Source organism: Pecten maximus, chromosome 3 (assembly GCF_902652985.1).
Source record: "Pecten maximus chromosome 3, xPecMax1.1, whole genome shotgun sequence".
Classification (NCBI taxonomy): Eukaryota; Metazoa; Mollusca; class Bivalvia; order Pectinida; family Pectinidae; genus Pecten; species Pecten maximus.
Genome location: NC_047017.1, coordinates 52253189 through 52281133, shown reverse-complemented (window position 1 = coordinate 52281133; position 27945 = coordinate 52253189). Strand labels below are relative to the sequence as shown.

At 38.1% G+C, this 27945-nt stretch overlaps 3 protein-coding genes across 3 annotated transcripts in view; 1 reads left to right on the top strand and 2 right to left on the bottom strand.

Moving 5' to 3' along the window:
- Window positions 1-5955: 5955 nt before the first annotated feature.
- Window positions 5956-7977, bottom strand: LOC117322815 (coagulation factor V-like). The gene has a single exon (XM_033877757.1). The coding sequence runs from the start codon at window positions 7975-7977 to the stop codon at window positions 5956-5958; it is 2022 nt and encodes a 673-aa protein (XP_033733648.1).
- A 3593-nt stretch (window positions 7978-11570) lies between these two features.
- LOC117324530 (carboxypeptidase T-like) lies at window positions 11571-24570 on the top strand. Its single transcript, XM_033880441.1, has 7 exons — window positions 11571-11698; window positions 13562-14206; window positions 16282-16389; window positions 16723-16895; window positions 17163-17261; window positions 17490-17591; window positions 17733-24570. Exons 2-7 carry the CDS (start codon window positions 13570-13572, stop codon window positions 17907-17909), a joined length of 1296 nt encoding a protein of 431 aa, XP_033736332.1. The 5' UTR covers window positions 11571-11698; window positions 13562-13569; the 3' UTR covers window positions 17910-24570.
- Window positions 24268-27945, bottom strand: part of LOC117324529 (potassium channel subfamily K member 2-like) — an 18087-nt gene continuing 14409 nt past the window's right edge. Inside the window, exon 6 of the mRNA XM_033880440.1 lies at window positions 24268-26708. Within this exon, the coding sequence (XP_033736331.1) occupies window positions 26655-26708 (54 nt within the window). The 3' untranslated portion in view covers window positions 24268-26654. The remainder of the gene's footprint in view (window positions 26709-27945) is intronic.

Genomic DNA, 27945 nt, shown 5'->3' with positions numbered 1-27945 from the left:
TAAGATTAGAGGTATACATCGTATGGGCAGGTATTCCCCGACAATGTACTAAGATTAGAGGTATACATCGTATGGGCAGGTATTCCCCGACAATGTACTAAGATTAGAGGTATACAACGTATGGGCAGGGTATTGCCCGACAATGTACTAAGATTAGAGTGATACATCGTATGGGCAGGTATTCCCCGACAATGTACTAAGATTAGAGGTATACAACGTATGGGCAGGGTATTGCCCGACAATGTACTAAGATTAGAGTGATACATCGTATGGGCAGGTATTCCCCGACAATGTACTAAGATTAGAGGTATACATCGTATGGGCAGGTATTGCCCGACAATGTACTAAGATTAGAGTAATACAACGTATGGGCAGGGCATTGCCCGACAATGTACTAAGATTAGAGGTATACATCGTATGGGCAGGTATTCCCCGACAATGTGTACTCTACACTAATTTATGCGCGTACTATTTTCGTTCCCGGGGGTTATGTTTTGTGTGGATATATAATACCCAATAACAAACCCATTCAGGACGTCATTTCCCAACTAACTATTCGTGTTAGCAACACCATATTCATAATAGCAGACCAAACATAAATTCATTGACGGAAATGCATATGACATTTAGGATATTCTCTAGCAAAAATGATGATGAATATTACACTTCTATGATATTTATAAGTACATACATGGCGATAATAATCACATAGATGGAATATCGTGGGTTTGTATAAGATGCGAGTCCAATGTTTTAAACACATCTTCTGACTACACAAATCACGGTAATGTAATCCATGGAATGTCCGTATTTTATGATAATGATCAATGCTAGAACGTTTTTCACACACTAACGTTAGTCATAAAGTTAGTCACAACTGCACAGTGGTGTAGTTTTTTTCCCCAAATTAATATAATCCAAAAATGTCCGTTTTATAATTATAATCCAAAAAATTCTCACAGCGTGTTAAAATAAATGTACTCCAATGAATGTTACAGCTGTAGCAGGAATGTAATTTAAAATAAATCCAAGGTAATATCACTGGCACGATGTATGTAATCCAAACAGTTTAATACTAATGTCACTTAAACATTTTAAAATGAATGTCACTGGAACATCACAATTTGTTAACTAATCCCTTTTTAGTCTTTCACGCACTTTGAGTACAGATCTTGAAGGTAACTTCACGTGAGCGATGTATTATCTATTAAGTGCCCTCCTCATCAGTCTAACACATCCCGGTGACTCATATCCACTCTCGGATTCTGTTTTAGACTCTTCAGATACAAAACTACTCCCTGCAGCATGATTTGACTTTGTTTCATAAGAATCATCCTCCGATGTAGTTGACCTTTTGATCGTAACTGAAACCTTCTGTGATTGGATACGATTTGATGAATCCCTTCACATCCCGGTTCACAAGAAGTTGTAGTAGACACTTCTGGTTTCCTATTTCCGGTGTCATTCTGAACTTCGTGTGATTTTTGGCACTGAGTCCGTTCATCGACAGTAGTGGATATATCATTTCTGGTACTGTTGGTTTTGGCCTGGTTACTGTGTTTCCACTTTGTCAGTTTGGCGCGACAATCATCTTTTGGAGGTCTTCGAACTTGCCCGAACGGGCCTAAATCCACATAACCGATAGGATGATTGTCTAAACTACAATTAGATGTGTCTCGACGTGCACCGCCATTATGCACATGGTTCCTCCTCCGCCTATTTCTTGTATTTCACTTATTTCGAGGAAAACGCGGGTTTTGTTCATTTATCTCCGTTTCGGAATCGACACAAATACCAGTTCGTGTATATGACTTGTTTTCTCTCCATAGATCCCACTTCCCACTACGTAAGCATTCCTCGTACATAGCGTTTGAAACTGCTTCATATATATTTCTCGGTTTAGTTCTCTTAACTGCGAGGCGAAATTCTTCAGACTCGTCGCATTTATCTAGAAATGAATGCAGGGTATATGTGTCGACTAAGCCAGGTTTGTCCCGATAGGCACGCCGGTACAAATCCTCCAAGGCTTGACCAAAATTTCTTAGTGATTCTCCCTTGTTCCTGTGTCGTAATTTGGCATCAGCCACATAATTTTCCAAATCTTTCGTCCATTTTATTAACAAACGATCATAGCTACGTTTGCATAACGGTTGAAGACCGTATACATATGATGCAGCCTGGCCACGTAACATGCTCAATAACACACGCCTTTTCCGTTCCTCATTCTACATACTCAGTTGGACCAGATTTTGAAAATAATCAAGGAATTCTGGCCATATATCTGTACGTTTTCCACTAAAAGTTCTCCATATTTGGTATTCAGGAAGCCAGGCTCTCTGGAATGGAAAGCTACTGCATCGAGGGCATATTTTTTCCTTGCTTCTATAAGGATAATTATCCATCCATTTCCTTATAATCCATATTGATTACAGTTAGGACCACCGTGCACACTATCACACATAGCAGTCCAACAAATCTTCCCTGTTTAGCATATCGCTGCAGGACGCTGACATCGACAAAGATGTTACTGGAGACGTACTCATAACTCCAATACACCAGTAGAGCTGTTAGTCCTAATGCTAAAGTTACTAGGGAGAACACGCACACAAATAGCGAACAGCATCCCTCCTTTGTCGATCCATAATAAAGTATGTATCAACTTAAATCCCAAACCGCTGCCACCAATTGTAGTGCAAATACCCTCGGCGAACACAACAACCGCGTTACAGTTCCGGAGTCACTCGGCAATGCCCTCAGTGGTAGCGTCGGACACTCGCTACAATGTCCGAGTTTTGGATAATTTAGTATACGTGGGCCGTCGAGAACATCACAAAACAACACCGTCTCCCGGTCTCAGACTCTTGTATTCAGTATCAGCAACATGTACAACAGTTACACAGTTTGAGGTAAATCCCTCTCAAACATGTATCCAGCACAATCCAACATAGCACCACCTAGGCACCTCGAATTCGAACTCCCCGAGCTCTCTCTCACTCTTCCTTATATACTAAAGTCTGTCGGGCAATGATTGCCCGATCGGGCAAACGTGTCCTGAACTGACCTTATGACAGAACTTGACCAAATCCTGTCGGAGCAGTCGGGCAAACTGCCGGAGTAGTCGGGCAAACTGTCGGAGCAGGCGGTCCGTTGACCTAGAATATGTGGATACACATACACGTAAACATTTAGATGGTAATTAGGGATGAGTATATGATGACCATAGGTAATATAGACAGAAGACCTATAAAGAACCCCCAGAGTGATCTCCCGAAGCCATGGGGCAATAAATCCCAAACAGTGTCAAACGTAGACCAGTAGCCACGGATCAAGGTAATTAAAACGGTATCAGTGAATGGCCGGTGTATTACGCTATTGTTCTCTATTGTTCCTACCCCCAATGTTAAAATAGGATATGTTGGCTGAGTGGGAAGACACCATTACGCTACCTAAAATTTCACGGTCAGCATGTACATAATTAAGTCGGGCAATGTAGGGCAAATAGGGCACCCCATCTAATTACCCATGGTCAACATAAACCTGAACTATTAAAACTTCTAAAACTAATATTTCTAACTTAATACTATTGAATAACGAAATATACTCTGGTATATCTCGGCCAGAGGACAAAGCCCTTAGCGAGACCAAACGTGAGGCAGTGTCAAGGGAGACATTAGGAAGAATAAGGCTGCTAGAAAGATAAAATCCCAAACTTAGTTGCTTCTTACAATGGGGGCAATGTGTAACTCTTACGCCCTACCTACAGGGAACCGTGTCGTACAAGTCTGGTGGACAACTTAAAGTAGGCTACAGCACGGGCCCTTTAGGACTTTTTGTCTAAATATACCTCGGTGGTTGTGTCGTATATCGTAACAATAATCACAATTTTTTGTTTATTTGTTTGCGAAATTATGTTTCTCTAAGAGGTCCTTTATTTGGCGTGCACTGTTTCTGAGACTACTTATTAAACTGACGCCATTACTAACTGCGCATGACATTGGAATCACAACATTGCTTATGGAATAAAATGACACTAACATATAATCACTGATCACAATTGACTTGTCAGCTGTGGAATAGAATACAATTGACTTGTCAGCTGAGGAATACAATACAATTGACATGTTAGCTGTGGAGCTAGAACTCAAATGAATTGTCGATCAGCTGAGGAATAGAATACAATTGACTTGTCAGCTGTGGAATAGAATATAATTGACTTGTCAGCTGAGGAATAGAATATAATTGACTTGTCTTATAATAGAATATAATTGACTTGTCAGCTGTGGAATAGAATATAATTGACTTGTCAGCTGAGGAGCTAGAACTCAAATGACTTGTCAGCTGAGGAATATAATACAATTAACTTGTCAACTTAGGAACAAGAATACATTATCATTGGGCTTTTTTCGAAATTGAAAAATGTGTATGGATGATGGCATCTGTTCTACTTTCATAACATATTAAAGTAATATTGTAAAACATTTTATTTACAGTACTATATATCTTAACCCGAGAGGCCTTCATCGCACGCTAAATTAACCATTGTTGTGATTTCTATAACTTATGTCACATACTCTATCATTGTTTTTATAAGAACAGACTGCATTGGATGTCATTTCAACATGTGACTAGTCAAACAGAATTTAACACGACTGGACCCCGAGACTTTGAAAACGAGACTACGTTATTCATTTCTAAAAAAAAAAAGATGATTGAATGGTCACTTTGAAGCAGACAAATTAAATAGATTCTGGTAGGATCGAATTAGAGCCGTGTACTAGTGCTGATATTTCAGTTATAGTGTACAGTCGTCCAGGATCAGTCGTCATATACTGGATTATGGCAGTATCCATTGTCATACGATAAAACCACCCAACTAGAACAGTCCTATATAACTTGGACCGCTCCCAGACGTAGTAGAGGTGGCAACTGGAGCCTGTATCATACTGATTACAGTAGCGTCAAGGCAAAAGGTGAAGTAGAGGTCGCTGTGGCGCCATGTTATTGTCTTTTTATTACGTATCGTCACATTAAGTATTAGGTCAGAAGCCAAGATCTAGATTTTCTCGGGGAAAATTGGTACAGATGTAACATGATTTAAAACGTATTTACATGGCCGAGGGAACACACCGGGACAATCAAACTATACAATTAATGCCACACGAATTAACAGTATATTAAAACAGACAAGAGTTTATAATTTCGCATCCTCGATACTCCGGGACTACGTATACATTCACTTCCGCTCTACACTACTGGGAATATGTCATGGCCAAAATTTGAGGCACACGACAAGCTATTTGATTGATGTTATAAAAAAAACCTGACGAATCGCTATAAACTGATGCATTGATTTTGACGATTTACAAGGGAGCGACGGCCAAGTTTAAAGTCAGTGATCTGTTTGATGTGCATTAAAGATGCAGTGTTTAGTTTAAACTTTCTTTTATTTCATTGCAAGTATAATGATACATTGTACAATATGACACCAGTGCCCGAGACTTCGATTTGGCCATGACATTAATTTTCCAGGGTTGCTGATAGCTAAAGTACATGGGACGGTCTAAAAGCCCGTCATAAGTCACGTGGTTATTAGTGCATATTCATATTTATATTTCTAATTAACTGGTATACCGTTAAGTTTATGAGATAAGTCGAAAATTGAGGAAAGTCTAAGTGACCAATATATGTGGCACATAATGAAACTATTCATCACATTTACTAGTAAAGTAATAAACAGGGTACGTATCACTCAATACTACGTAAGAACACAAACTCATCCAGTTCACCCGTACACTCTATCGTCATCTAATAAAAAAAAAAATCCAGAGAGAATATTGCACCATATTTCACTGTAAAAGCTGCAATATTTCGGTTGGTGAGATTCATGACAAACAATGCATGTAGTTAAAGTAGACCACTCAAGAAGATTTATAGAACATTGACAGGAAAAAAATGTCAAAATATACCTGGTACAAAACAAAACGGGTCTATACTGTATTCACCCAGTGACGGGTCTATACTGTATTCACCCAGTGACGGGTCTATACTGTATTCACCGAGTGACGGGTCTATACTGTATTCACCGAGTGACGGGTCTATACTGTATTCACCCAGTGACGGGTCTATATTGTATTCACCCAGTGACGGGTCTATACTGTATTCACCGAGTGACGGGTCTATACTGTATTCACCCAGTGACGGGTCTATACTGTATTCACCCAGTGACGGGTCTATACTGTATTCACCCAGTGACGGGTCTATACTGTATTCACCCAGTGACGGGTCTATACTGTATTCACCCAGTGACGGGTCTATACTGTATTCACCCAGTGACGGGTCTATACTGTATTCACCCAGTGACGGGTCTATACTGTATTCACCCAGTGACGGGTCTATACTGTATTCACCCAGTGACGGGTCTATAATGTATTCACCCAGAGACGGGTCTATACTGTATTCACCCAGTGACGGGTCTATACTGTATTCACCCAGTGACGGGTCTATACTGTATTCACCCAGTGACGGGTCTATACTGTATTCACCCAGTGACGGGTCTATACTGTATTCACCCAGTGACGGGTCTATACTGTATTCACCCAGTGACGGGTCTATACTGTATTCACCCAGTGACGGGTCTATAATGTATTCACCCAGTGACGGGTCTATACTGTATTCACCCAGTGACGGGTCTACACTGTATTCACCCAGTGACGGTTCTATACTGTATTCACCGAGTGACGGGTCTATACTGTATTCACCCAGTGACGGGTCTATACTGTATTCACCCAGTGACGGGTCTATACTGTATTCACTCAGTGACGGGTCTATACTGTATTCATCCAGTGACGGGTCTATACTGTATTCACCCAGTGACGGGTCTATACTGTATTCACCCAGTGACGGGTCTATACTGTATTCACCCAGTGACGGGTCTATACTGTATTCACCCAGTGACGGGTCTATACTGTATTCACCCAGTGACGGGTCTATACTGTATTCACCCAGTGACGGGTCTATACTGTATTCATCCAGTGACGGGTCTATACTGTATTCACCCAGTGACGGGTCTATACTGTATTCACCCAGTGACGGGTCTATACTGTATTCACCCAGTGACGGGTCTATACTGTATTCACCCAGTGACGGGTCTATACTGTATTCATCCAGTGACGGGTCTATACTGTATTCACCCAGTGACGGGTCTATACTGTATTCACCCAGTGACGGGTCTATACTGTATTCACCCAGTGACGGGTCTATACTGTATTCACCCAGTGACGGGTCTATACTGTATTCACCCAGTGACGGGTCTATACTGTATTCACCCAGTGACGGGTCTATAATGTATTCACCCACTGACGGGTCTATACTGTATTCACCGAGTGACGGGTCTATACTGTATTCACCCAGTGACGGGTCTATACGGTATTCACCCAGTGACGGGTCTATACTGTATTCACCCAGTGACGGGTCTATACTGTATTCACCCAGTGACGGGTCTATACTGTATTCACCCAGTGACGGGTCTATACTGTATTCACCCAGTGACTGGTCTATACTGTATTCACCCAGTGACGGGTCTATACTGTATTCACCCACTGACGGGTCTATACTGTATTCACCCACTGACGGGTCTATACTGTATTCACCCAGTGACGGGTCTATACTGTATTCACCCACTGACGGGTCTATACTGTATTCACCCACTGACGGGTCTATACTGTATTCACCCACTGACGGGTCTATACTGTATTCACCCACTGACGGGTCTATACTGTATTCACCCAGTGACGGGTCTATAATGTATTCACCCACTGACGGGTCTATACTGTATTCACCGAGTGACGGGTCTATACTGTATTCACCCAGTGACGGGTCTATACTGTATTCACCCGGTGACGGGTCTATACTGTATTCACCGAGTGACGGGTTTATACTATATTCACCCAGTGACGGGTCTATACTGTATTCACCCATTGACGGGTCTATACTGTATTCACCGAGTGACGGGTCTATACTGTATTCACCCAGTGACTGGTCTATACTGTTTTCACCCAGTGACTGGTCTATACTGTATTCACCCAGTGACGGGTCTATACTGTATTCACCCAGTGACGGGTCTATACTGTATTCACCCAGTGACGGGTCTATACTGTATTCACCCAGTGACGGGTCTATACTGTATTCACCCAGTAACGGGTCTATACTGTATTCACCGAGTGACGGGTCTATACTGTATTCACCCAGTAACGGGTCTATACTGTATTCACCGAGTGACGGGTCTATACTGTATTCACCCAGTGACGGGTCTATACTGTATTCACCCACTGACGGGTCTATACTGTATTCACCCACTGACGGGTCTATACTGTATTCACCCACTGACGGGTCTATACTGTATTCACCCACTGACGGGTCTATACTGTATTCACCCAGTGACGGGTCTATACTGTATTATTCACCCAGTGACTTTAAAGACCGTGATCAAAAAGTGACAAAAATCAAATAAGCTTCGAACTTCATCGCTGCGGGTACTAAATACTGGGGAAAGTGAAACAACACTTTCGGAAGAATTGTAGATTTATTGACATTACCATTTTATTTCAACAAATTCATTGAGAAATAGGATTGAAGTCAATAGGATTGAATTACAGGCAAATTCTATATAAATTATCTTCGACGGTGGCTAGAGTAAAAGATTGATATATTGTAAATTATAGACAGTGAATTTTGAAATGAAAATTATAAAATACACCAGCCAAAGGGAGATAACTCATTCGTATATCTTAATTACATACTACAATTATAGCTATTATTTGATTGTTATGAACATATTTTATAAACTGCATGCTACTCAGATATTGGCAGACATTAACCAAAAATCCTTCTGCATATATCTGATCTATCAATAGCTGTCAAGGTATCAAACAAACAGACTCCTTATTAGAATATAATTTACAGAAAAGTTATCAGAGCAGAAAAGGACATTTTTTCTAGAGACGTGTAGTGTACATTATGTAATACAAAATAAAACCAAAGGAATAAAGGCATGGCTGACTAGATAATATAGAGATTAAAACGTCTGGATTTACCAATAAATAGATGCGAATCATGAAGAAACTGTTTGTTTGTTGTTCTGTCACAGTCAGGACAGCCTTGAAGAAACGTGTTGGTGTCAAGGATTTCCATAACTACTAGCAAAATTAAATAGAGAAATTTAAAGTGCAATGTGGTCATACATTGGATACTCAAGAAATTGATGGGAGACGGTTCCGTATTCAAAAGAGCAGACACGAGATGGATTGTTTATTAGATGATAATTAATAAATAAAAATTTAATTGACATTATCGATGAAGCTTAAATCAGTAGGTTGCTTAGATTTGTAGATGACCAGATAGAAATCTTGTCAAAGCAAGACACATACATTTATAAAAGATCATGGTGAGGTTTAAGAAAAAGAACAAATGAAATAAATATTAATACTGTTAGATGCTGGTATAGTTACTACACGAAACCTTTCCCGGACCTACAACTCGGCTACGCAATTGTTTAGTGCGAAAGTAGACGAACAACCTGCGGAAAAGTAGGTCATAGGTCATATTCAGATCGAGCAAAAAATATGACAACAAATGACAGTCATCAAGCCAGCGGAAGTGATATACCGCAAGAAAAACGTGTTGAGCCTCAAAAAAGTATACAGGTGACTTATTGTACAGTCAAAGGCAAATCAATCAAAACTCACTAATTTTTTTTTTAATCAAACAAAAGGATTTTTAAATGTTTTCAACATATTACACAGGTCCGCCTTAGGCCTCTTTGACATTCATTTCATCAAAGTTGTTTAGAATATGTTTTACATTGAAATATTGTGTAATGGAAGGGAAGCAACTCTTGTTCATGAAGACATTCAGAGTTGTTTCCTAAATATAGATATATAAATAGTTATCATTCTATCGCTTACTTATCACCAGCATTTCAAAACATCCGCCCCGCCTCATAGTAGGCCAAGAGTGAAATATTGAGAGGTTTGTTAATTCAAATCTTTAGTGACTTCTTTGTTATTATGACTAAATAAAAAAAATGGGGGTCTCATAGTCATTAATGTTCTGAGGCAGTCAGAGTGAGCTGATTCAGAGAGATTACTGGGAGAACAACTGAAAAGGCTGTGCACAAAGTTATATTGAACGTTACATGTTTACGAGTTGATCCTTTTCCAAAGTTTATCCCAATTTCGACAGAACATTCAAAAGTGTTGCTAAAATTTGGATTACTCCTCCCATTTGTGTATGAAGAGGCAGGTGCCCACTGTTTATCAGACGGAAGAGAACCTTCTGGTCATTAGTGTTTACCAACTGTCGTGTAACCACCTACATTGTACTCTTAATGTTTTGGAGGAAATAATAAAAAAAAAAAACCCAATTAATTCACATTTTGTTTCTATCTTGCATGGTTTCAAAGCTGAAGTTACGTTATAAGTCTGATAAGTGAGGTAACTCACAACACGTGTAATATGTGTGTAATATGTGTGTAATATGTGTGTAATATGTGTGTAATATATGTGTAATATGTGTGTCATATGTGTGTAATATATGTGTAATATGTGTGTAATATATGTGTAATATATGTTTAATATTTGTGTAATATGTGTGTAATATTTGTGTAATGTAATGTGTGATATATGTGTAATATGTGTGTAATATATGTGTAATATATGTGTAATATGTGTGTAATATATGTGTAATATGTGTGTAATATGTGTGTGTAATATGTGTGTGATATGTGTGTAATATGTGTGTGTAATATGTGTGTGTAATATGTGTGTAATATATGTGTAATATGTGTGTAATATGTGTGTAATATATGTGTAATATGTGTGTAATGCGTGTGTGTAATATGTGTGTAATATATGTGTAATATGTGTGTAATATGTGTCCCAACGTTAGTAAACCCTAGAAGGCTGGGGGTGGGGTTCCCCCATAACCAGTGCCGTAGTTATTTCATACATCTTCAGTATATCAAAGGTAAGAAACTGCAATATGGTAAGAAAATGTCTGACAATTTTATTTTCAAGTCTAAGAATGATCATTCCTTGATTTGCGTTTTAATGATGTATGTTAAATATGTTGGATCCGTTTGCCATGAGTTTTTGAGATTATTTACCTATAACTACATTTACATGTAATAACCCATATGAAGGTATCAGGATGATTAAAGAAATGGATATAGAAGTGAACCCTGTAGAACAACAGCTTTTACAGGTATGATTTTTGAAGCAAAACCTTCTAATAGTCTTTGAGTTTTACCAGAAATATAAAAAAAAACTTTTTTCGAACATTTCCTTTTTTCCATAAGTTTCTAATTTATCCTCCGTGCCAGACTCTATCAAAAGTTGTGCTTGCATCAGAGGAGACAAATCTTAATTCTTAGTTCTATAGATTACTTCGTGCGACGTATGAAGAATATCGGTTTGGACCAGAAATCAGCCGGACGGTCACTTTCCGTACAATCGTTGTAGGCGGTAAATATTAACGTAAATATGGGCATGCGAATACGCAACTACGGCTAATTTGATTGTAAACAGGCAGACAGGTGCCTTGGACGACGAAAAGTTCAACATTATCCATTATCCCAAGGTCTGAGCTTGAAGGGCACGTGTTTGATTTCAGCTTTGCAGAATATGCTCTTTTATACAAATTCGTAAGTGCACGTATCTAGTTTTTAACCTACTCGGCCTAACGCCACGGGATCTTGTGTATTTACCAACCGTTCTATGTATTTAGCCACTGTACATGTCGGTGTCAATAAGCTTATCCCAGACCTTCGGGACCGACGCGATGATTTAAAACGTTTGGCCACCTTAATACGATACAATGCATTATTGAGTTCCTTGGACACAATGCTACAACCCCGCACCAAAATGTCCCCAAGCCCTGACGGATATATATGGGAGCAGATCTAGATCTAGAGAGAAAGTTTGGTGAAGGGGACTAGGCCTACTGATCATATATGCTGGGTCAGTCTCAATCATAGGAAAACAATATTCTAGGCATATATATTTGAATCAAGTGTTATATTTTTAGCAATTGAATGTTTTGCCATTCATTGTTGAAATTTTAAGGGGTAATATACAGGCCCACTAGGCCTCTTTTTCCCTCATTTTTCTTGAATTAATGGACAAAGACTAAGATTGGAGCAATTACTGACCGTGTGCTCACGTATGTTTGGATTTGTGCTAAAATGTTTTCTAAAAACAGCATTACAGTATTGAGTGAAGTATTATATTTGTGTAAGGTACTCAGCATACGTATCCTTCCTTTTAAAAACAGAGTATTCTTCAAAGAGATTTATACTCTCAAGTAAGGATGTAGTTTCATGTAACCCTGGTAAATACTAGCCGCAATATACCACTCGGCTAGAGAGATCTTCTCTTTAGCTCGATCGGTTGAGCATAAGACTAGTAAGCCAGAGCTCCCGGGTTCGATTCCTAGCGGAGGCAATGATTTAAATTTAATTTATCATGTGCTCTGTTACATTGGCGCCCATGTAGGGACCCGGGGAAAATACTCAGGATTGCTCCACAAGCATCGCTGTTACTCCTGGAAACTCGAGGACGAGTTCTTTCCTGGAGGGGGAGTATGTAACCCTGGTAAATACTAGCCGCAATATACCGCTCGGCTAGAGATATCTTCTCTTTAGCTCGATCGGTTGAGCATAAGACTAGTAAGCCAGAGGTCCCGGGTTCGATTCCTAGCGGAGGCAGTGATTTAAATTTAATTAATCATGTGCTCTGTTACATTCATATACAATTAGCTTTTGTGTGGACAAGTTGGTCTTCATCTCTTGGACAATTCAGGAACACCAGATTAGATATACAGCCTACAGGCAAACCACTTAGTATGGAAAATGGGATAGGAGTTTATGAGCAGGTGGTCAAATACTGTTCTATGAAGAACTGTCGTAAGGGTAAAGTGGACATTTGAAAGAGTCGAGTGTCTCAGCATTGACTACTGGGTCTGGGAGGGAACTCGAGTCTCTCATGGTATTGGGAAAAAGTAGACCACCTTGTCAAGATTTTTGGATGCAGAAATGAGTTTGGATTTCTTCAGATGTGTCTGGATTAGCTTAGCAGAGATCAAGAATTTTGTAATATAGTGTTGCGTTCCTACACTCGTTTCTACACTGTTTCTCAATTAGTTCCCACTAGATATTTTCAACCCTAACTAATTATTACATATATTATGTAGTTTGTACATATAGGTACCAGTCACTTTTGAAATAAATTAAGACATTTTGATGAAAGAAAGGGTTGATTTTCATTGAAAATGTCGGCAACCTTCCCACCCAGAATGTCTCAATTCTCCAGCATGGTCTCCTGAGAGATTTACTAATCCAGGGACGCAAGGACTGTAGTATTTGAACACATGTCCAGTAGCTCTTCTCCGTATAGATTCAAGCTAAGTGATGTGATGCCTCTGATAGATTCCTTTCTGAGCATGCTTATGTATTTCTTAAACTCTTTGTTTGACTACATTTTGATCTGCATGTATGTTCTTTTTTCAGGTTGTGACATGGCTCTTCAACAGATCTTCATCATCATACTTCTCCATCTTGCCATCAAATCATTATTGTACAACTTTGTATTAGGGATTGATGTGAAACCACAAAAAGAAATATATCTGCCAAGCTATGACTTTTATCATAATATTTCCTCCTTAGAAAAAAAAATTAATGATATTGTTCAAAGGAATACGAATTATATGAGAATAGATTCAAGTTATCATTCTCGATTTGGAAAATCCCAGCTAGTCATCCATATCACCAACTTTACTGGGAGTACATCAACTCAGCTATTCAAAAATACTATGACACCCAAACTAAAAGTCCTCTTTTCATTTGGAGAGCATGCGAGGGAGTTCCTGCCTGTTGAATCCATGCTGTTTTTCATCAGTAATCTAACAGCAGGACTGTCTTCACTGCCTGGCAGTTATGCTGAACAATTTACCAGATCAATACTGTCCAAGGTTGACCTATTTATCATTGGTATGGCGAATCCTGATGGGCGTAGCCTGCTGGAGCAGAAGAGTAACTACTGTTGGCGAGGAACTAGCACTGGGGTAGACCTAGACCGCAACTTTGACTGGGAGTTTGGTGGCAAGGGCAGTTCATCTGACCCAACTGATGAGGAATATAGAGGGCACACAACCTTTCTCAGGTGAGTACAGTACCAGTGTCTTAACTCACACAACCTTTCTCAGGTGAGTACAGTACCGGTGTCTTTACTCACACAACTTTCTCAGGTGAGTACAGTACCAGTGTCTTTACTCACACAACCTTTCTCAGGTGAGTACAGTACCAGTGTCTTTACTCACACAACCTTTCTCAGGTGAGTACAGTACCAGTGTCTTTACTCACACAACCTTTCTCAGGTGAGTACAGTACCAGTGTCTTTACTCACACAACCTTTCTCAGGTGAGTACAGTACCAGTGTCTTAACTCACACAACCTTTCTCAGGTGAGTACAGTACCAGTGTCTTTACTCACACAACCTTTCTCAGGTGAGTACAGTACCAGGTGTCTTTACTCACACAACCTTTCTCAGGTGAGTACAGTACCAGTGTCTTTACTCACACAACCTTTCTCAGGTGAGTACAGTACCGGTGTCTTAACTCACACAACCTTTCTCAGGTGAGTACAGTACCAGTGTCTTTACTCACACAACCTTTCTCAGGTGAGTACAGTACCAGTGTCTTTACTCACACAACCTTTCTCAGGTGAGTACAGTACCGGTGTCTTTACTCACACAACCTTTCTCAGGTGAGTACAGTACCAGTGTCTTTACTCACACAACCTTTCTCAGGTGAGTACAGTACCAGTGTCTTTACTCACACAACCTTTCTCAGGTGAGTACAGTACCAGTGTCTTACTCACACAACCTTTCTCAGGTGAGTACAGTACCAGTGTCTTACTCACACAACCTTTCTCAGGTGAGTACAGTACCGGTGTCTTTACTCACACAACCTTTCTCAGGTGAGTACAGTACCGGTGTCTTTACTCACACAACCTTTCTCAGGTGAGTACAGTACCAGTGTCTTTACTCACACAACCTTTCTCAGGTGAGTACAGTACCAGTGTCTTTACTCACACAACTTTCTCAGGTGAGTACAGTACCAGTGTCTTTACTCACACAACCTTTCTCAGGTGAGTACAGTACCAGTGTCTTTACTCACACAACCTTTCTCAGGTGAGTACAGTACCAGTGTCTTTACTCACACAACCTTTCTCAGGTGAGTACAGTACCAGTGTCTTTACTCACACAACCTTTCTCAGGTGAGTACAGTACCAGTGTCTTTACTCACACAACCTTTCTCAGGTGAGTACAGTACCAGTGTCTTTACTCACACAGCTTTCTCAGGTGAGTACAGTACCAGTGTCTTTACTCACACAACCTTTCTCAGGTGAGTACAGTACCAGTGTCTTTACTCACACAACCTTTCTCAGGTGAGTACAGTACCAGTGTCTTACTCACACAACCTTTCTCAGGTGAGTACAGTACCAGTGTCTTACTCACACAACCTTTCTCAGGTGAGTACAGTACCAGTGTCTTTACTCACACAACCTTTCTCAGGTGAGTACAGTACCAGTGTCTTTACTCACACAACCTTTCTCAGGTGAGTACAGTACCGGTGTCTTTACTCACACAACCTTTCTCAGGTGAGTACAGTACCTGTGTCTTTACTCACACAACTTTCTCAGGTGAGTACAGTACCAGTGTCTTTACTCACACAACTTTCTCAGGTGAGTACAGTACCAGTGTCTTTACTCACACAACCTTTCTCAGGTGAGTACAGTACCAGTGTCTTAACTCACACAACCTTTCTCAGGTGAGTACAGTACCAGTGTCTTTACTCACACAACCTTTCTCAGGTGAGTACAGTACCAGGTGTCTTTACTCACACAACCTTTCTCAGGTGAGTACAGTACCAGTGTCTTTACTCACACAACCTTTCTCAGGTGAGTACAGTACCAGTGTCTTTACTCACACAACCTTTCTCAGGTGAGTACAGTACCAGTGTCTTTACTCACACAACCTTTCTCAGGTGAGTACAGTACAGCTGTGTACTGGATTCAGTTTGTCCTTTTGTCTGTAGATGGAAGCCTCAGTCCTCAGTATCCTTAATCTGTCAACAATATGTCAGAAAAACTGGTATTCGTAAGTACCTTAAACATTTGAGTGCTTTACAATATATGTATTTTGTTTTAATGATTATCCTTATCTTTACTTTCAGAACCAGAGGCCAAAGTGTTTCGTGAGCTCACATTGAAATACAAGTTTGATGCCTTCGTCTCTTTTCACTCGGGAATTAACCAGATTTACGTTCCTTACGCAGGTATTTACTCCAATATTATAATTACATGGTAGATTAGTATTAATTATGTTGTATTCAATCATAAGTTTTATCCTCATTATGGTTACCCTGAAATTGTTCATAAAGTATGGAAATAAGGAAAGTAAGTAACATTTAATGATAGTAATTCCCTGTAAGTATCGGTTGTACTACATAATAGGCAATAGATATATACATTTTGTATTATCTACATTATTATCTTAACGCAATCTTTTCCAGCTGCTTACTGTTATATATGTCAGCAGTAAATCACTTTACATGAATTAAGAGTAAATAAATATAACTTCAGTCTTTATTACAAATTTTTATTTACAGATACCAAATCAAAATTGGAAAATCGCCACCCTTACAATGTAGAAGATATGCTGGATTTAGCTTCTGAATTGTCACATGCTACAAAACATGGGTACACCTATGGTCAATCCTACGTTCTCAACCACTACACAGCTGACGGCACGATCTTTGACTTCATGGCAGGATCAAGAATGGTAATAAAAATATATACATGTATATATATAAACAGATGTGTAACAATGAATTAAACAATTAATTAATTAAACAAGAACTAAAATTGTGATAATTTAATAATGTCACAGATAGCAATATCTCAAGATCTCAAAGAACCGGAGAATATAACTTTAATCAGCTGGATATAATGGGATAAAATCAGTATAAGTAAAAGTTGGGGGTTTTTAATTGAAAAATTTAAAGGAAAATAAAACAGCACACACTTTAAATGACTGTATCATTTTCAGATCCCTTTTTCCTTTGCCATTGAGCTATGGCCTTGGAAGCAACCAGCAGAGGGGAAAAGTTGTTTTAATTTGTTCAATCCTAAAAGTGAACAGCTTCAGGTAAGTTTTGTTCACCAGTAAATTGAACGAGGAGATAAAGAAAGTATGTAAAATAACATTAAATATCCTCAAGTTTTAAGGAACCTTAATTAACTGTGGGTTGTCTAAGATATAGTGAATATAAGATAACTAACTAGCAACGGCAACATTCTTTATGTCTTAAGAAAAAAACAGTTTGAAAAAAGTTTATATTTGGTTTTAAAATCTCTTTTTTTATTTCTTTTTCAGAGCATTTTGCAGGAAATACACCCTTTGTATGTGAAGTTTTTTAATTATTTAATTGACTGGAAATTTAACGAGGGGATAGTGAAAAGGAATGCAGCTGTCTTGGTAAGACTCTCTGAATACCTACATCAATTATCAATAAGCAGTTTTAACCATGAATTTTGAAGAACCTATTGACTGCATAACCCAAATAAAAAAGTTGGCTTAGTTTTACATATCATCAGGTGACCTTCTTATCTATTCCAGGAGGAGGCACCATCACTAGCCTTTGGTTACATCCTCCTCGGAATGGTGATCGTCCTAACAGCTATCATGGCTCTTCATGGCAGATTTCCCTTCTGTCAACGCTTCCAACCACGCCGAAGAATTGTTAGTCTGAAATCTTTAAGTTCTACATTTTCAATGTCTTTTATGAAATCCTGATATAAGTTTGTATTATGTAATAAGATATTTCTACAAAAAAAGGAAAATAATTTTGAAAATACAATGTATTGCATTTAAGAAGGTTTATATACACAAGGTTGTGTCAACTAAATCTTTGATAATTATTTATATTTTACTCTCTGGGATGTAGATCCTGTTTTACTGTAAAGTTCTTATAGAATAATGTCATTATTAAGGCCAGGTAGTTTATACTGATGATTTTAGGATAGAATCTCTGAAGCATTATAAGGGCTATTCCAGTAAAATATATAATTACCAACAGAGAACTGTATGGTGGACACAAGAGAAAATGCATCTCCTTATATGGTAATGTTTTAATTCACTTCTCTTGGTTGTTCCTGTTTGACTGGAATAGTCCAAATCACTGTAGATTAAAGAATTTCGTTATATATATCATACAGCAGGTTATATTTGTGGCAGTTTAGTTTGGTGACCTGGCAGATCAAAATCTGTGATCGCCAAAATTTAAATTGCGTTACACCTGGGCAATCTGACCATAAAATGATTTGATATTTTGTCGACATTAGATTATCTTAGTCAACACTGATGACTGGGTTAAAGGCCGGGATGGTCCTAATCCTCGACTTTAGATTATCTTAGTCAACACTGATGACTGGGTTAAAGGCCGGGATGGTCCTAATCGTTGACTTTAGATTATCTTAGTCAACACTGATGACTGGGTTAAAGGCCGGGATGGTCCTAATCCTTGACTTTAGATTATCTTAGTCAACACTGATGACTGGGTTAAAGGCCGGGATGGTTCTAATCCTCTACTTTAGATTATCTTAGTCAACACTGATGACTGGGTTAAAGGCCGGGATGGTCCTAATCCTTGACTTTAGATTATCTTAGTCAACACTGATGACTGGGTTAAAGGCCGGGATGGTTCTAATCCTTGACTTTAGATTATCTTAGTCAACACTGATGACTGGGTTAAAGGCTGGGATGGTCCTAATCCTTGACTTTAGATTATCTTAGTCAACACTGATGACTGGGTTAAAGGCCGGGATGGTCCTAATCCTTGACTTTAGATTATCTTAGTCAACACTGATGACTGGGTTAAAGGCCGGGATGGTCCTAATCGTTGACTTTAGATTATCTTAGTCAACACTGATGACTGGGTTAAAGGCCGGGATGGTCCTAATCCTCGACTTTAGATTATCTTAGTCAACACTGATGACTGGGTTAAAGGCCGGGATGGTTCTAATCCTCGACTTTAGATTATCTTAGTCAACACTGATGACTGGGTTAAAGGCCGGGATGGTCCTAATCCTCGACTTTAGATTATCTTAGTCAACACTGATGACTGGATTAAAGGCTGGGATGGTCCTAATCCTCGACTTTAGATTATCTTAGTCAACACTGATGACTGGGTTAAAGACCGGGATGGTTCTAATCCTCGACTTTAGATTATCTTAGTCAACACTGATGACTGGGTTAAAGGCCAGAATGGTCCTAATCCTCGACATTAGATTATCTTAGTCAACACTGATGACTGGGTTAAAGGCCGGGATGGTCCTAATCCTTGACTTTAGATTATCTTAGTCAACACTGATGACTGGGTTAAAGGCCGGGATGGTCCTAATCCTCGACTTTAGATTATCTTAGTCAACACTGATGACTGGGTTAAAGGCTGGGATGGTTCTAGTCCTTGACTTTAGATTATCTTAGTCAACACTGATGACTGGGTTAAAGGCCGGGATGGTCCTAATCCTTGACATTAGATTATCTTAGTCAACACTGATGACTGGGTTAAAGGCTGGGATGGTCCTAATCCTCGACTTTAGATTATCTTAGTCAACACTGATGACTGGGTTAAAGGCCGGGATGGTCCTAATCCTTGACATTAGATTATCTTAGTCAACACTGATGACTGGGTTAAAGGCTGGGATGGTCCTAATCCTCGACTTTAGATTATCTTAGTCAACACTGATGACTGGGTTAAAGGCCAGGATGGTTCTGATCCTTGACTTTAGATTATCTTAGTCAACACTGATGACTGGGTTAAAGGCCAGGATGGTTCTGATCCTCGACTTTAGATTATCTTAGTCAACACTGATGACTGGGTTAAAGGCCGGGATGGTCCTAGTCCTCGACTTTAGATTATCTTAGTCAACACTGATGACTGGGTTAAAGGCCGGGATGGTCCTAATCCTCGACTTTAGATTATCTCAGTCAACACTGATGACTGGGTTAAAGGCCGGGATGGTCCTAATCCTCGACTTTAGATTATCTTAGTCAACACTGATGACTGGGTTAAAGGCCGGGATGGTCCTAATCCTCGACTTTAGATTATCTTAGTCAACACTGATGACTGGGTTAAAGGCCGGGATGGTCCTAGTCCTCGACTTTAGATTATCTTAGTCAACACTGATGACTGGGTTAAAGGCTGGGATGGTCCTAATCCTCGACTTTAGATTATCTTAGTCAACACTGATGACTGGGTTAAAGGCCAGGATGGTTCTGATCCTTGACTTTAGATTATCTTAGTCAACACTGATGACTGGGTTAAAGGCCAGGATGGTTCTGATCCTCGACTTTAGATTATCTTAGTCAACACTGATGACTGGGTTAAAGGCCGGGATGGTCCTAGTCCTCGACTTTAGATTATCTTAGTCAACACTGATGACTGGGTTAAAGGCCGGGATGGTCCTAATCCTCGACTTTAGATTATCTCAGTCAACACTGATGACTGGGTTAAAGGCCGGGATGGTCCTAATCCTCGACTTTAGATTATCTTAGTCAACACTGATGACTGGGTTAAAGGCCGGGATGGTCCTAATCCTCGACTTTAGATTATCTTAGTCAACACTGATGACTGGGTTAAAGGCCGGGATGGTCCTAGTCCTCGACTTTAGATTATCTTAGTCAACACTGATGACTGGGTTAAAGGCCGGGATGGTCCTAATCCTCGACTTTAGATTATCTCAGTCAACACTGATGACTGGGTTAAAGGCCGGGATGGTCCTAATCCTCGACTTTAGATTATCTTAGTCAACACTGATGACTGGGTTAAAGGCCGGGATGGTTCTGATCCTCGACTTTAGATTATCTTAGTCAACACTGATGACTGGGTTAAAGGCCGGGATGGTCCTAGTCCTCGACTTTAGATTATCTTAGTCAACACTGATGACTGGGTTAAAGGCCGGGATGGTCCTAATCCTCGACTTTAGATTATCTTAGTCAACACTGATGACTGGGTTAAAGGCCGGGATGGTCCTAATCCTCGACTTTAGATTATCTTAGTCAACACTGATGACTGGGTTAAAGGCCGGGATGGTTCTAATCCTTGACTTTAGATTATCTTAGTCAACACTGATGACTGGGTTAAAGGCTGGGATGGTTCTAATCCTTGACTTTAGATTATCTTAGTCAACACTGATGACTGGGTTAAAGGCCGGGATGGTCCTAATCCTTGACTTTAGATTATCTTAGTCAACACTGATGACTGGGTTAAAGGCCAGGATGGTTCTAATCCTCGACTTTAGATTATCTTAGTCAACACTGATGACTGGGTTAAAGGCCGGGATGGTCCTAATCCTTGACTTTAGATTATCTTAGTCAACACTGATGACTGGGTTAAAGGCCAGGATGGTCCAAGTCCTTGACTTTAATTTAACTTAGACAATGCTGATAAGTAAGTGAAACGCCTGGATGGACCTAGTCCTATTCATCAGAATAGTCATTCCTTTTCAACTCTACAAATTATTTAGTTGCAGATAAATTTTGCCACAGCAGCGCATGTTTCAGATCTGAAAAGCCAACAAAATCATGTAATTTATAAATTTGTACGTCTTGCTATGATATCTCAAAGAAAAATGCTGCTTCTCAAAATACTGGCTGTGTGTTATAATCAGTATCATCCAGGTGGTGTATAAACACTTATTATTCTGAAAATTATGTCTATTCAAGGATAAACTTGTCAGATCTGAGGTAGTGATTTTGATTTTATCATTGTAAACTTGTAATTATTGAGGTCTGTAGATAAACTTGTCAGATCTGAGGTAGTGATTTTGATTTTATCATTGTAAACTTGTAATCATTGAGGTCTGTAGATAAACTTGTCAGAGGTCTGTAGATAAACTTGTCAGATTTGAGGTAGTGATTTAACTGTATTTTATCATTTCTGTCTTGGTAAAGTGGTTATTTAGAAAACTTCTGTAGATTTTACATACACCATGTACAATAGAACATTAATTTTTTTATATTCTTTTAACAGAACAAAAACAAAGTACATCAATGTTTTCTTGATTTGATAGTTACTGACAATATAAATATAAAATCAGTGTGTTGATCTCAGTTTTCTCTGAATTTTACATTCTTTGAAAACAGCTAAATATTAAAATTCATAGTATTGTAGAACAAGATGTTTTGTGATACTAGAGACTGCGTCCATTATACTGAGTTTTAATCCAAATTTCACATTTAAAACTAAATCTGTAAAATAAAACTTAATTCACTTGTGGTATTTGGATTAAGAATGTTTTATATAAAATGTGATGTTTGTTTTCTGTTACTAGAGTACTGTGGGGTAACATGACTTTGTATTTATCTGGGAATTTGTAACCAAAGTAATCAATGATGTTGTAGTTTATCTCATATGTTTCAAGTATTGATATTGTTAATGAAACATTGGAGTGATATATATTCTTTAAACAAAGTCTATCGACATGATTATGTTCATCTCTTAAAAAGTGTGAACATTACCAGGTAAAGTAAGAATGATAATATCATAATATATGTTTTTCTTAATTGACAACTACTCAAAGATCTCTAGTCTTGGCACACTTTCCCTTATATATTATCATTGTTGACGTCCTTCAAATAATTAGTAAGATTTTTTTCTTTGAATACAGTTTTTCTTAGATTTGTTTGTGATAGCTGTGATGGTTCAGCTAATAAAATATGGTTATAGCTTTGGTTACAATACAAGATTTTTTTGTTCACAGTATCAAACATTTCTCAACCTAATTGAATGAAGTTTACTGTTTACATTATGACTGTAATGGTAGAGTGTAAAGAAATATATCAAATTATTTACGTGTAAATTGCATATTGTGCTGAACAATTTTATCTTCCTTAAATTGTGAGGCCGGAAAAAGTGGTCTTATATCGTCACATTGGAGACGTTGTTATCTCCAGTTTTCTGGTTGGTGTTTAATTACCTACTATCTAACCCTTTCCTCCCTGTTATATAATATGTAATTGATAATTCAATGTTTGATTAGGCTGACCCCTGTGACCTTGAAAGTGGGTGAAGATAACTGCTATGATATATAGTATTAAGTTACTACACTTGATACTCAGACAAGTTCTTACCCTTGTTTACATTATCTGGTGTACACTTCCTATATAATTAGCTTTTTGATGTCTTTTCAGATCTGAATTTTTTATCAATATTGAGAGTGATTTGTTCCATTTTCTTGTTTTGCAACTTTGCCCTTGTATTTTAGGGGTTCTTATTTACTTTAGAATTTGCAGTTCATATCAGTTTAAGTTAATCCTGATAATGTAGACGTTACCCTGTTTCTGACCAATTCTGAATGGAACATATTTGTAATTCAATGTAGTTCAAACAACTTTTCAATGTCCCATGGTATTTTGGACTAATGTCCCATGGTATTTTGTACTATTCAATGTCCCATGATATTTTGGACTTTTCAATGTCCGATGGTATTTCGGACTATTCAATGTCCCATGGTATTTTGGAATAATGTCCCATGGTATTTTTTGTTCCAGAAAGGTATGAAATCTTTTGTAAATTAAAGTAAGTTGTCATTACTATGGTATTCAATGCTTCAATTGTAAATTGATAAATTTATTTAGTACTTAAATGTTATATACATTGCTCGCTGCTCTGTGAGACCAAAGATTTATTTTAAACAGTAAGTACCTAAACAGCAGGATTCTTATTTATGTGACGCCCGATCTGCTATTGTTGTATTAGACTGTCAGTAATAGTATATGTAGAAGAAATCTGTGACATAGTTATCTCCCTTTGTCACCGTGCCTGAATTAGTTTATCTATGTTACCAGAGACATATATACAGATATATATGTCTCTGATGTTACCAAGCATTTGAAATTTCCTTGAGGGAGATTGTGTTCAGGTTTTCTTGACTAAAAATAGAGTATTTAATTCTATAATTTTTACACTAATTATTACCGTAAGTATGCATTCAAAGCTGTTCTTTCTTTTAGACTAAAGGTAATTGAATTTTTTGTAATTTGTAGAGATAAAGGAATTCCCTCAAGTTAAAGAAATAGATTAAACCAGGGTCTGGTTAACTTGAATTAGTCAAAACCCTTTAATCTATTAGGATTATACAACTTTTTACTTTATACCAAATGTATGAGATAAAATGTTCATGTTATCATACTAGTCAGAGCAAGGTCACACAAGGTCACACTTTGAACAGTGTTGTTTAGATGATGCACAAGGAACTAGTTAGGACACAATGCTTAGGACACAATGTATAGCGGCCAAAGATCTAAAACTCTATTAGTTTTACTGTATTGAATGTACATTTGTATTACCAACTTCTGTGATGGTAAAAGGTATGTGTTTGTAACATTCCAGCTGTATGGTAGATTTTATAGAGAGGTTTTGTGTTAAATACAAACCAATGTAACACCAAAAGTTGTGCGACTTCTTTATATCGACTTTGATTGACATCACATACTCAGTTTGAATTTCTGATGTCGCCGCAATCTTCGTCTTATTGAGTCATCGGAAAGCTTTATAACGTAATTTTATTATTGTGATACCAACTGAATCGGTAATATTACTTATACAATAAATGATATTGCTGTAAAATTTGTAATATCAGACATTATCAGTACAATCAATAGACGATATCCACTAATAACAATCAATAGACGATATCCACTAATTGTTTAGTGATATCAGACATTATCAGTACAATCAATAGACGATATCCACTAATTGTTTAGTGATATCAGACATTATCAGTACAATAGACGATATCCACTAATTGTTTAGTGATATCAGACATTATCAGTACAATAGACGATATCCACTAATTGTTTAGTGATATCAGACATTATCAGTACAATAGACGATATCCACTAATTGTTTAGTGATATCAGACATTATCAGTACAATAGACGATATCCACTAATTGTTTAGTGATATCAGACATTATCAGTACAATAGACGATATCCACTAATTGTTTAGTGATGTCAGACATTATCAGTACAATAGACGATATCCACTAATTGTTTAGTGATGTCAGACATTATCAGTACAATAGACGATATCCACTAATTGTTTAGTGATGTCAGACATCAGTACAATAGACGATATCCACTAATTGTTTAGTGATGTCAGACATTATCAGTACAATAGACGATATCCACTAATTGTTTAGTGATGTCAGACATCAGTACAATAGACGATATCCACTAATTGTTTAGTGATATCAGACATTATCAGTACAATCAATAGGCGATATCACAGGGGTCAATCACGATGACAGTATTACATCTCATCCAACAGTTGCCATACATCAAGTTTGTTTACATTTTACTTTGAATGATACGGAGTAATTCGGTTATAATTTCACTCATTTTATTCAAGTGAAAATTTTCTATCTCAACATTTCTGTCTTTATTCTAAATAATTTATATAAAATTAGACATTGTAAAAGTTGGTCTTCCGATGCGCTCTATGTCAAAAAATGATATGAATGTGGGAAAGCCCCCTCGAAAGTTGCAAATAGCCCGATGATGCAACTTTACGGTCATTTAATGAAATATCCATTGCAATGAACAAAGAAATTTTTCGCAAATAGTATTTTTTATTTGTTATAGATTTAAGGTTTGTATTCAAAACCTCAATTTTAAACATTTTTTTTTTTTATTTTGAAAACGGTAACCGTTAGGTCGAAACAGGCCAATATGTGACATACCTCTTTGACTTACATACAAAATATTTGAAACTAAACAATTCTTTATTAAACTTGCATGATTTAATAACTTTTGCCTGAAAGCATCGCAAGAATAACATATACAAGCAGTTTGTGAGATACTGTATAATATATATAAGCTCGATGGATCCAATGACACAAGCAGAACTACTGCTCTATTCTACCCAGCGGTATAAATGTGTACCGTTTATACTAGTCACATGGTAAAAGACCGACATGGTCTCAACACTGGACCGTCATTGTGTGTCACCTTACATCTCCCAAATCCAAGGGTTTCTCTTTGTACCTGTATAAACCATATTGTAACGCAATATAGTTATTATCACGGAAAAAATCCATTTATGGAAACATTATATTTCTACTAAAGACCAAGAAAAACAATATCAGACTTACTATAACCTAACAAGTACAATAGATTAGTATGTCCTAGTTTAAGGTATGCCTCGACTTCACAACACAACTCTAGTCAACTTGATGGTCACCAGTCTAATGATATAACACGTGGATTTTCAGCTCGATTCGTCATGGATCAGCTTTATCTTTCATTTGTCTGAATAATGTTCAATATTAAAGCCTCTCGACCGCTCTACAATAATTCACAGACTATCTGACTCTAATAGAAATATACCAGTTAATCACACCACGAGTTGAACAAGCCTCTGTCCGTTCTAAGCTCGCATCAAGAAAAATACTGTACGACTTTTATTAACTGTTCTGGAAATCGTGAAATAATTAGGCACAGATCGTTTAACAAATGGCAGGCCCAATTATTGTTCAAGGCTCGATATTTCTGGTATTTTCCCCTCCCTTGTCGTCTGAAGCACCGACCTGAAACAGGAATACAAAGTGTAGGGTTAGATGGTGAATGTTATCGGAAGAAAATTGATATCTACATGTATTGGTTATCATTTAATGGTGGATTTGTTTTCATTTCTTTCAATCATGATATAAGCATATAAAAACTTTTTCATAAGAAACAACAGTTGACATTTGTCCTTTTCCCCCAAACCTTTGGTCTTTTCTCCTTCCTTTGACCTTTTCCACATACCTTTGACCTTTTCCCACACCTTTTGACCTTTCCCCCAAACCTTTGTCCTTTTACCCTGTACATTTGTCTTTTCCCCACACCTTTGTCATTTTGCCCATACCTTTGTCATTTTCCCACACATTTGTCCTTTTCTCATATTTTTGTCCTTTACCTCCATACCTTTGACCTTTCTCCCATACCTTTGTCCTTTACCTCCACACATTTGTCATTTTCCCCATACCTTTATCATTTTCCCACACATTTGTCCTTTTCCCCATACTTTTGTCCTTTTCCCCATAACCGTTGTCCTTTTCCCTATACCTTTGTCATTTCCCCCCATACCTTTGACCTTTTTGTCACACCGTTGTCCTTTTCCCTATAGATTTGTCATTTTCCCCATATCTTTGTCATTTTCCCCATATTTTTATCATTTTCCTCATACCTTTGACCTTCACCTCCACACCTTTGCCCTTTACCCCCATACCTTTGTCCTTTTCCTCACGCCTTTGTCATTTTCTCCATACCTTTGTCATTTTCCACATACCTTTGTCCTTTTCCCCACTTCATGTCCTTTCCTCCATCCCTTTGTCATTTTCCCCATATCTTGGTCTTTTCCCCCATACATTTGTCTTTTTCCCAAACATTTGTCATTTTCCCCTATGCCTTTGTCCTTTTTTTCATACCTTTGTCCTTAACCTCATACCTTTTTCCTTTCGCCCATTGCTTTGTCATTGACCCCCCCCCCCTCCGCCCGTACCTTTGTCATTTTCCATGATACATTTGTCCTTTCCCCATACATTTGTCCTTTTCCCACACCTTTATCCCTTTCTCAAATGTTTGACTAAAATTTCAAAAATCTTCTTCTCTACTCTCAGATATGGTAGAATCAAATACTTTTCATAGATGGAAGGGTCTTAAGGTGCTTTACCAAAATTGTGAATTTCATGACCCTGGGGTCTCACGTTTGCCCCTGGGGAGGGGGTAAACTTTACTATAGTTTATATAGGGAAATCACATTTTTGACTATTATTTGTTGGA